The 11097-nt window shown below is 43.6% G+C and overlaps 1 protein-coding gene across 1 annotated transcript; it reads right to left on the bottom strand.

Moving 5' to 3' along the window:
* Positions 1-4500: 4500 nt before the first annotated feature.
* LOC119271675 (ABC transporter B family member 4-like) lies at positions 4501-10751 on the bottom strand. The gene is made up of 12 exons (XM_037553412.1): positions 10515-10751; positions 10378-10432; positions 9469-9644; positions 9054-9279; positions 8725-8962; positions 7492-8017; positions 7144-7417; positions 6424-7042; positions 6106-6334; positions 5731-5997; positions 5378-5641; positions 4501-5145 (listed from the first exon to the last, which is right to left on the bottom strand). Exons 1-12 carry the CDS (start codon positions 10749-10751, stop codon positions 4501-4503), a joined length of 3756 nt encoding a protein of 1251 aa, XP_037409309.1.
* Between the last annotated feature and the right edge of the window lie 346 nt (positions 10752-11097).

The raw sequence follows: 11097 nt of genomic DNA, 5'->3' as shown, positions 1-11097 counted from the left end.
TATTTGATTTGCCAGCCGGATTCTTTCATTCCTGTATGCTTTTTTTATCAGGGTGTTCATGTATTCTTTATCGTCTTCTTGGATGCTTCTGTGTTTTTTAGCCGGATATTTGCCCGTATGTTGGGCGGGCGGTGTCAATGGTTGAGGCTATTTGCTGTGGGAAGTGTGGCCGGGTGGCCATTTCCTATAGCTGAGGGCATTGGGTTGGTGGGTGTGGGTTTAGACGGGTAGCATTCGTCTTGGAGCCTCTTGCTCTGTGCTCGGTGCGCTGGCGTGGGATAGGATGGTTAAAGATCCTCCTCTTTGCCCACGCTTGAGCTTCGGTGCTCATTCCCAGCATACCCAGCAACTTGTTGGGGTCGGTTTATGATATGGATCTGCCTGCCAGTGTGTTGGGCTGATGTCTCAAATGGGTGACCATTTGGCTCGATTGGTAAAGACGTTTTTTGGCTTTGCTTTTCCGTACACGCTAGGCGGGTATGGGATGGGACGTGTAACGTCCCTTGTGGTTGTCCATCACGGTGCTTCAATACTCTTTCCCAGTTCACCCAAATATTGCTGGCGCGTGGACGTCCTCCGGGTCCTTGTGTCAGCGTGTTGGGTCGACGTCTCAGATGAGTGTGCCTATTGGCTGTGGGTATTGCTGTTTTATACGTTGGGTAAAAGCGCGCCATCCGCTCGGTCATTCAGCACCCCTTTGCTCCACGGCTAGCCAGTCTTATCCTTGCGGTCTCGCGTGTCGGTGTGTGCATGAGTTTTATTTCCAGTATGTGGGTTCAATGTCCTTACAACCGGGCAGGGGGGTGTTCCAGCGCGAAGACCCAGGTGTGCTTGCTTCCCCACGTTCTTTGCTCCCACTCCTTCATGTTCACCCTCTCACATCTAAGAAAGCACACCGACTTCCTCTCTCTCCACTTGGCTAGAATGGAATGGGTTCTGTGAGTTACTTCATAGGCCCTCCCACCAGGCAGCTGAGGTTGGTATGCTCTTCCTTTCTTGTGTGTTGTTTCTTATGCACGCTCACCATCCATTTTATTTCCCCTTGCGTCTGCAGGTATTTGCAAGCTTCTTGTCGTAATTCAATTGCACTTGTTCTTTGACGTGAGCTATCTCTTCGGTCCGTTGCCCTCCCACCAGGCAGTCGAGGTTCGTACATTCTTTCTTGTTGCCCTCCCACTCGGCCACTGATTTTTGACCCCGTTCCATACACTGACCTTATCTCGCATATGTGTTGTCCCTCGGTGCTTGGTGCTCATCCGCCTATGACGTATTCTCCTCTGGCGCCCTTCACAGACTATGGTGGTCGCTCTATAGGGACTCCTCTCATGACCTCTGCTAGTGGTGAGGGCGCTCTACATCGACTCTCCCTAAGATCTTCATCTACAGTGTTAGTCCCCGTCTCTCCACCGACTACATCTCACACATGTGCCTTCCATTGGTGCTTGGTGTTTGTGCGCCTACGACCTCGTCTCCTTCACCGCCTCCTCTAGTGGCTTCCATGCGCATTGGTGGCCACTCCTCTTCTTGGTGGCCACTCCTCTTCTTGTGCTTCAGTGGTGTTTGTCACGAGGAGGAGGTTCCATGACGTCCACACCTGCTTACTGCTTCTGGGTCTCCATCACCCTATGCTTTTTGCGTCGACCCCTTTAGTTGAGCATCTCACTATGCTGGAGATTACTTGACTTCAGTGTCTATCTTTGTTAGGTGCTTCTTACGGTTCTCTATCAATAGGTTTTGCTGGTTCTGCTAGTGATTCTTCTGGTACTGAGAGTCCCCTTTTTACACAGTCATGTTACAGTCATTTTACACAGTCAGGTACATCCACATGGGTCTTGATACTGGAGCGTCTTTTCATATGACTTATGATCCTTCTAATTTGTCCTCCCTTTGACCTCTCGATTCTCATGTTCATGTTCTTACTGCTGATGCTACTTTCCTCCTCGTCGATAGTCGAGGCATTCCTAGCACTTCGCCTTTTCATATTTAATTTGTTGCTCTTGTTCATTGCATTACCATGCAACTCCTTTCTAGTGGTGAGATTGTCGAATATGGTTGTAGGGTCATTCTTGAATCTTGGTCTGTTCAGGATCGCCACACAAGTGCTCTACTTGTGCTGGTCACCGCGGCCATTACTCCCAAGGCCTCTTGAGTGTTTGGCTTCACCTTCCCTTCGCTACCACCGTCGCCAGCCTCTCCACCTTTGTTGCCTCGTCTACTGGATCTTTTCAACAGTGGCACCATCGTCTTGGTCACTTATGTGGCTCTCGTCTCTCATTCTTAGTTCAACATGGTGTTCTTGGATCTGTCTAAAGTGGCGTGTCTCTAGACTATCAGGGTTGTCGGCTTGGTAAACAGGTTGGGTGTGTCTTCCTAGGTTATAGTGAAGAGCACAACGGCTATCAATGTTGGAATCTTGTTGATTATTGGATGCGGATTGTCGGGTTACGACTTTTGATGAGTCTCGTCCTTACTATCTGCGTTCATGCTCTCCTTTGGCCTTCTAGATTGAGGACATTTCTTTTGCTCACTTTTCCCGATACAACTATCACTCATGTTTTGCCCTCATCCAACCATTCAACCGTGCCTACACATACTATTGTTGTGGAGCCCGTGTCATCGTCACCTGTGACTTCCCCACCTTGTTCATCACCTGAGGCTACCTCACATCGCCTGTCTCCCGAAACTTTCTCAGTGATTCATCCTCGTCCTCTTCTTTACTACACTTGACGTCCATGTGCCGTGAATTCTCCTAATGCTCCATCTTCTTCTGATGAGCCATCTCCCTCGACTACTATGTCTCCTTCTGCTGGTGATGCACCACCTACCTATGACTTACATGACCGCCCGCTTTTGCCTGTTGACCGCTATGTTTTTTTGGGTGCCACTGTTCTTGAGCTGACTTCTTATCATGACACTATTGTTCATCCGAAATGGCGGCATGCGATGGAGAGGAGATTTCTTACCCTGACCACACCGACATGCGGGATCTTATCCCCCCCTTTCGTTCCTCCCATCACTAAGTGGTCTACAAGGTTAAGGCTCGTTCCAAAGGTTCTACTGAGCGCTACAAATCTCATCTTGTGGGTCATGGCTTTCAGCTGGAGCATGGTCATGACTACGATGAGACATTTGCTCTTGTAGCTCACATGATCATCGTTCGTACACTTCTCGTTGTGGATTCTATTCAACATTGGCTTGTCTCTCATCTTGATGTCAAGAATGCATTTCTTAATGGTGACTTTCATGAGGAAGCCTACATGCAACGACCACCTGGGTATTCTGTTCTTGATGGCATCGTCTATCGTCTTTGTCGCTCTCTCTATGGCCTTAAGTAAGCCCCTCGTGTCTGGTATGAGCGTTTCGCCTCAAAGGTGATTGTGGCTGGTTTTTCAGCGAGTGCTCATGATCCTGCACTTTTTTCCACCTTTCAGCTCATGGTTGGACTCTTCTTCTTCTATATCTTGAGTACATAGCCTTTGTGAAAACTCATCTTGAGCAGTTCCTTACTATTGAGACTCCGATGGAGCTCAATCCACCTTCGTGCTTCTAAAGGGGAGCCTTTGTTTGATCCGACGCACGACCGTCATCTTGTTGTGAGTCTTGTCTATCTAGTCGTCACTCACCTAGACATTTCCAATCTCGTTCACATTCTAAGTTAGTTTGTCTCTTCTCACACTTCAGACAACTACAGTCACCTCCTACGTGTTCTACGATATCTTCGTGGAATAATCTCTCGCCGTCTATTCGGCTTATTCGGATGCTATTTGGGCTAGTGATCCTTCGTATCACTGTTCCCTTTCTGCTTATTATGTCTTCTTGGTGGTTCCCTCATTGCCTGGAAGACAAAGAAATAGATTGCAATTTCCCGTTCGAGTGCAAAGGCTGAGTTGCAAGCTATGGCTCTTTTGACAACAGAGATGACTTGGCTATGATGGCTGCTTTAGGATTTTGGTGTTTTTGTCACTAACCTACTCTTCTCTCATGAGACAGTAGAAGTGCTACAGTATTGTGCGTGACCCTTTGAAACATGAGTTAACCAAGCATATTGGTGTTGATGCTTCCTTTGTGCGCTCCAGTGTGCAGGATCAGATTATTGCTCTTTAGTATGTGTAGTCTGAGTTACAATTGCCAGATTTATTTACAAAGGGTTAGACTATAGCACAACATGACTTCTACCCCTCCAAATTTAGGGTTCTTGATCCACCATGAGTTTGAGAGGGGGAGGGGGTGGGGGGGAGGGGTGTTAGAGTTATATATATTTGTCCATGTACCCTTTGTATTTTCCCTGTTCTATAAGGAGCTTTCTACATATTGTACCGAACCTGTATATGCATATATACTGGCCTATGGCCACATGAGAATACAAGTTGCATATTACTTAACAACATTTAATTCCCAAATCCCAAGTCATTTTATTGCATGGCCAAATGCTTATACTAGTAACAAACAAATGCAACAATGACAAGAAAGAGCAAAATAAATGTCAAATAATACACAATTCTACTCAGAATTATAGCGAAGTTCTAATAGTGAAGCATAGACCCCATCCTTGATTCGCACCAGGGCCTCATGCTTTCCCTTCTCTGCAATTTTTCCTTCCTTGATGACTGCAATCATATCAGCCCCTTTGATCGTGGAGAGGCGGTGTGCCACCACTATGGTGGTCCTGCTCACCATGACTCGATCCAATGCATCTTGAACGATGCGCTCCGATTCCGCATCCAGGGCACTGGTTGCCTCATCAAGTAGTAGTATCTTGGGGTCCTTTATAATGGCCCTTGCGATAGCTACCCGCTGTTTCTGCCCACCAGATAGTTGCACTCCTTTCTCGCCAACCGGAGTGTTGTATCCATGTGGCAAGCTTGATATGAATTCATGAGCATTTGCTGCATTGGCCGCAGCTGTGACTTCTTCGTTAGTCGCTTCTCCATTTTTTCCATATGTTATGTTTGCACGGATTGTGTCGTTGAAAAGCACTGGCTCCTGGCCTACCAGCCCCATCTGATCCCTTAACCAGCTAATTCTCAAGCTCTTAATTTCGACTCCATCTACTGAGATTCTACCAGAATCAGGATCATAGAAACGCTCAAGTAAAGCAATTATTGTGGACTTGCCACTACCACTTTCTCCAACTAGTGCTATGGTCTGAAAATGGAAGGAAAAGGTTTCAACATAGCAGTTTTTGTGGTTGTGAACGATCATGTGTGAAATAAATCTGCTGAAAGCTTCTTATGTATGGTAACACTAACTAGATACATCACCTTTTAAGCTGTATCTTGATTTTACGCCAAGAGGTGGCACTTAAAGTTAGTTATCTGAATGGAAACAATTGGGTGTAACAATGATAAACAAGACTATTAAAGGTTGCAAATCATACCTTTCTGGAAGGAATGTGCAATGTAAAGTCACTAAATATTTGAACATCAGGGCGTGATGGGTACTTGAAACTGACATTACTAAAATCAATGTCGCCATTGACATTTTCCAACATGAGGCCCTCATCACTACTTGTATCGATTTTTGACTTCCGATCTAGAATACTGAAAACAGAAATGGCCGAATGCGTTGCCTTTGTCGCATTAGATGCCAATGCACTTGCCTGTGAAACCCCAACAGCTGCCAAAACTAAGGCAAAGAAAACCTGAAAAGTATCCAATGAATTGGTGAATGATTACTAAAACTTAATGTCCATATACAAATTGGTACTTCAAATAATTTAGCAATTCTTACTTTGAAAACATCTGCAAAAGTAGTTTTTCCCTGGCGAACAAACTTTGCACCAACATAGAAACATAGAGCATATGTCAGATACAACACTAAGAGTGAGAAACCAAAACCAAGCCCTCCAACAATTCCAGTTCGAATTCCTTGTTTCCTTAATGCTTCACATTTCTTGTTATACGTTGTAACCACTCTTTTCTCTGCACAGAAAGATGCTATAGTTCTGATACTACTAACAGCATCAGTTGCAACTTGACTTGCATCTTCATACATCTCCTGCAAAATAATAATAAGACCACATTATCGTGATAAGAGATTCCATGGTACTTAGGATTGCTCTCCTGAATCAAACAGGAAATAAATTGTAGAGTTGTTATTCGTCACCTTAGCTTCTTCACTAAACCCCTTGAAGAACTTCACTTGAGCATAACCCTGTGCACCCACTAAAGGAATGACACAAGTGATAATGAGTGCAAGCCTCCAGTCCGCTGTAAATGCTATGAGAAAGCCAGTGATTATTGCGGCTGTAGACTGCACTATAATTCCCAGATTATCTCCAACTAAGCGCCGAACATTTAATGCATCGACTGAGAGCCGTGTACCAAGTGCACCACTGTAAGTGATAAAGCAGAATCTTAGTATCTGTGTAGATCTATGTACGAGAAGATAAAATAATTGAGATGATTTGAAATATGATAGTACCTCGAATTTGAGGGATTATCAAACCAAGCAATTTCCTGATGCACAATATTTTGAAATGACAGAGTACGAACACGCTCTATAAGCTTGCCACCAGCAATTCCAAACAAAAGATATTCTGCAGGGATTGCAATGAAAGCTGCAACCCCCAGAACAACAGCTATCAATGCCCAAAAGCTAGAATCTTTTCGCAGCTTATCTGGTGGCTCGTAGAATGATTTTATAACGCCAGACATTAGTATGCCAAACAATGGGAAAATGATTCCATGCACCGATGCTGCTATAACACCGAGCAGAAGAAATGGCACCTCTGGTTTGTTAAGATTAAAAAGGCGTCCAATTGGTGCTTTCTGAAGGGTCTTCCCATCAGGAAGGTCCTCTTTGTTCTGCTTGCCTATGATTTCATCCTCATGAGACTCATCAGATCTGAAAGAGTATCTATTGCTATTGCCAAAGGAATCTTTAGTCACTGACCGTCTAATTGACAAAGTAGTGCTTTTTAATAAGGAATTGGGCACTCCAGGATCCTGTATTTTACGTCTTTCATTACCATGGGTTTCTTGTAGCCTAATAAGCTGGGAGTAAGCTCCACCGGGATCCTTCACCAATGCTTGATGAGGACCTGTACATATAGGATACGTGATGGGGTGAATGAGTCATCATAGGTTGACAATAGAAATTCTCTAGAATGGGAAAAGTAATGTATATTCAAGAGATTCTAACCTTGTTCGACTATTTTCCCTTGATGAACAACTGTGATGCAGTCTACATTCCTTACAGTGCTCAAACGATGAGCAACGATAAGTGTGGTTCTTTCTACCATTATCCTATTGAGTGCCTCCTGAACTATCCTCTCAGATTCCACATCCAGTGCACTTGTTGCTTCATCTAGCAAAAGAATTTTTGGATCTTTAAGGATGGCTCTTGCAATTGCAATTCTTTGTTTTTGTCCTCCAGAAAGCAGAGTGCCATGTTGGCCAACCAATGTATTGTATCCCTGGTATGAAATTAGAATTTTGTTAGCTTAAATTTCAAGAAGTTATTTGAAGCACTCAATCTTTATTTACATACATTCGGCAACTTGTCGATGAAGCTTGCTGCATTTGCGAGCTCGGCTGCTCTCTTGATTTCTTCAAGAGTTGCATCTTCTTTACCATAGATTATGTTATCTTTAATGGAGGTCATAAACAGCGACGGTTCTTGGCTAACAAGGCCGATCTTCCCTCTTATCCAATCAAGATTCAGATTCTTGATGTTTACTCCATCTATCAAAACTTCGCCAGCCTGTGGATCATAGAATCTTTCAACTAGGCTGATCACAGTTGACTTGCCACTTCCGCTCTCTCCAACTATGGCCATTGTTGTTCCACTAGCTACTTGTAATGACAGTCCATCTAATACTAACTGCTCGGGTCTTGCAGGGTAGCTAAAGTGTACATCCTTTATCTCAATATCACCCTTGATATTTTCCAAGACTATGCCGCTGGTATCATCTGAATCTATCCCGGGTTTCCTCTCAATCGTTTCGAACAGTCTGTATGCTGCAGATTGACCTCCCACAATTGCAGAAATTGATGGTGTTGCATTACCTAACGAGCTGTTACAAAAAATTGGAGAGTGCCCTGTTTAGGACATTAACATACGAGTACCATATGCAATAGTCACTTTTTTATTTCTTGGCCTGAAGTACAATTTTAAAATAACCACTAATCCTTCACGTATGTGTGCTTTGCTGAGGAAACATAAAATGAAAATAGAATAATTTACACCTGGTTAAAAATCGTGCTTACTGTGGTCGATTTGGTTGATCTGTCTAGCAAGAGGTTTTTTTTATAATTTGATCCCCAAAAGTAGAAATGTAGATCAGACTATTTTTCTTTAGAATTTATGGTAGATATTTTAGGATTATTGTTGGATTTCTTCTATCCTCAAGGAGAAGGAGGCACCTTGAATCTTGTGGGCTATTTGTATTTATATAAAACAATTATTATCCTTGAGCTCAAGCATTACAATTGACATTATTTACCACTAAACGTAATAAATAAGTAATCAAATATGAACTATCTAAACGTAATATCTGAACACGCCTTGAAAGGTACATCAAATTGCCATGTAAAGTTTCTTATAGAATTTACAGAAAACTATGTATTCACAAGGCATGCGTAAGAAAAAAGGTTATCTAGATTTTAAAGTTTTATTATGTAATGTTTTATATTTTCATTCATTCAATTAGCTCTTCAATAAATTGAGGGTTATATACAGCAAATATTAGTACCGATCAGCGTAATGATTTCAGGAACTCACGTTGCGCCAGTCAATACGGCAAACAAAACAGTGATGATTTTCCCTCCGGTATAACCTTTGTCAATGATTAGCTTTCCACCATACCAGAAGGCTAGGCCATAGCTGCTAAATATGATGCAGAAGACAGAGCCCATGCCAAAACCACTTACAAGGCCTTCCTCAACAACAGTCATGTATGCATTTTTTATGAATTTATTGTACATTTCTATAGCCTTTTTCTCGCCATTGAAGGACACAACTGTTAACATGAGTTGCTAGATTAATGGCTGCTACAATTTGAAATAACTGAGATAACTGATACAGTTTCCAATAACTGATATAATTTGAACTCACTGTTCGTATAGATCCAATTGTAAGTTCAACTGTGTCTGCAGCATCACTATAAGATGTTAGTCGCTTGCTAGAAACCCGGGTTAGCAGTTGTGCAGATACTGAACCAGCGATAGCAATTAGTGGTAGTGATGTTAGCATGGCAAGGGTAAGGAGCCAGCCTTTTGTGAATGCTATGATAAAACCCCCAAAGAAGGCGGATGTGTGTTGTACAAGCTTCCCTGCCTGTAAATCAGAATCAATGAATGTCAGCAGTTGGGCTGCATAGAATGTATGAAATACACTCAGGTAAGTAGAACAAAAATTTCTGTAGTAGCGATAAAAATACTGATGCTTGCATTTGACTTTTGCGCACCTTTCAGTGTGTTGAAAAATATTATGTTTCTTGATTTAGTACCACAACAAAAGTATTACCTTCTCACCAAGAGCATCTTGAATCATGACCGTATCGCTAGACATTCTAGAAACTGCTTCGCCTGTTGTCATTTGTGTATCGAAGAATGCAATGTCTTGCCTCAGAACTGATTTCAGGTACAAGGAACGGATGCGGGACGAGTGCCTTTCGCCTGCCATCGTCCAGCACGACACCTCTGAAAATGAATAAAGGGTGAGCCTAACTAGCATTTCTGCCATTAGCATGTAATTTAACTACACATATTCCATATTAGGAATGCAATTGGTACTTCTCATGGGATGAATACAGGATTACTGATGATGATTGCTCTGTTGATCATTGCATCTGCTTGTTCATCACTCAAGCGAGAACAAACTTGCGCACCCTATCTCGGTCACACACCAAAATATGCATCCTTTTGTATTAAGATGAAGACAACAAGGACGACAAAACTCACCCGACAGCTAAGTACACAAAAACACAACTTAAACAACAAAGAAGAAGGGAAAAGCGGACCAACCTACACTAGCCAACAGAAAACAAATATCAAGCTACGGCCAAGGGGCCAAGCCCACGTGTCCTTGTGTTCCACTTATTCAGTTACGAAAAGTTTCAATTCGAAGTAGTATCAGTGTGAATATGTATCCTTTTGTTGCGCATCTCTGTTCATTTCACTGACCACTGCTTGTCAATTTTATACCTTGGAGATGCGATTGAGTTTGATATTAAATTTTTACAAGCTTGTCACTCTCCCCATGGAGAAAGCTGGTTCCCAACTTGGTTACTATCCTCTGCATTTTAGTTTATTTGAAAATGCTATATGCTGAATGTATAACCATCTTTTCATGTGTAGTATTTGCTTGACGTCTAAAGTTTGACTGGCAGGAAACATGCACTCCAAGAATATATTGGATGGAGATTCCACTTACGAAGGAAAGAAGCCACTGCTGCCGCAACGCCCAGATATATGAAGTTGAGACAAACCTGGAGATCGAAAGAACATTAATTCTCTGTTAAATCGTCTTGCCACTCTTCAAATTAAGGGAGTGATCACCGTAGCGTTCACCTTGGTGACAGCGCGGAGGACGGTGCTGGTCGTGCTCTGGCCGAAGGAGTTGATGACGTCTCCAAAGAGGATGGATATGAGGGGCTCCGACACGCCATTCGCCACCGCCCCCAGCGAGCCGACCGCCATGAGCAGCACGTCGAGGCGGTCGGCGTACCTGAACATGTCCAGCAACGGCACCTTCTTCTCCGGCCGGTCACCTTTTCCTCCACTACTAGCTTCTGCTGTCGCGTCCATTTCCTGGCTGCTAAGCTTCGCTGATGTGCTCGGCGAGCCCGGCCGCACCGTGCGTGCGCGGTCAGTCAGGTCAGATGGATTCCGTTTCTCTTGTGATCACCTGGCATGCGCTATTTTTCACCGATAACTGTTCTTGGAGAAAAGGGAGGTGTAGATAGATACAGTAAGCTGATATGACCATGGAATATATAGATTACTATGGTTGCCTTTGCATCGTCCGTGGAGGGGTGGACGGAGATGGGCAGACGTCAGAGGGGACGCACACATGCAGCTAACTTGGGCACAACGTCTGGACGACACAAGTACAACCCAGACGCCTTGCACCGTTGCACAGTTAAGCACACGA

Source organism: Triticum dicoccoides, chromosome 3A (genome assembly GCF_002162155.2).
Source record: "Triticum dicoccoides isolate Atlit2015 ecotype Zavitan chromosome 3A, WEW_v2.0, whole genome shotgun sequence".
Taxonomy (NCBI): domain Eukaryota; kingdom Viridiplantae; phylum Streptophyta; class Magnoliopsida; order Poales; family Poaceae; genus Triticum; species Triticum dicoccoides.
The sequence above is the reverse complement of the archived record's forward strand: the minus strand, read 5'-3'. Positions and strand labels throughout refer to the sequence as shown.

Coding starts and splice junctions, on each gene's coding strand:
- LOC119271675 (XM_037553412.1), bottom strand. CDS start 10,751: ATGGACGCGACAGCAGAAGCTAGTAGTGGAGGAAAAGGTGACCGGCCG. Junction 6,335..6,423: donor GATAATCCCTCAAATTCGAG/GTACTATCATAT, acceptor TATCACTTACAG/TGGTGCACTTGGTACACGGC. Junction 5,998..6,105: donor GGTTTAGTGAAGAAGCTAAG/GTGACGAATAAC, acceptor ATTATTTTGCAG/GAGATGTATGAAGATGCAAG.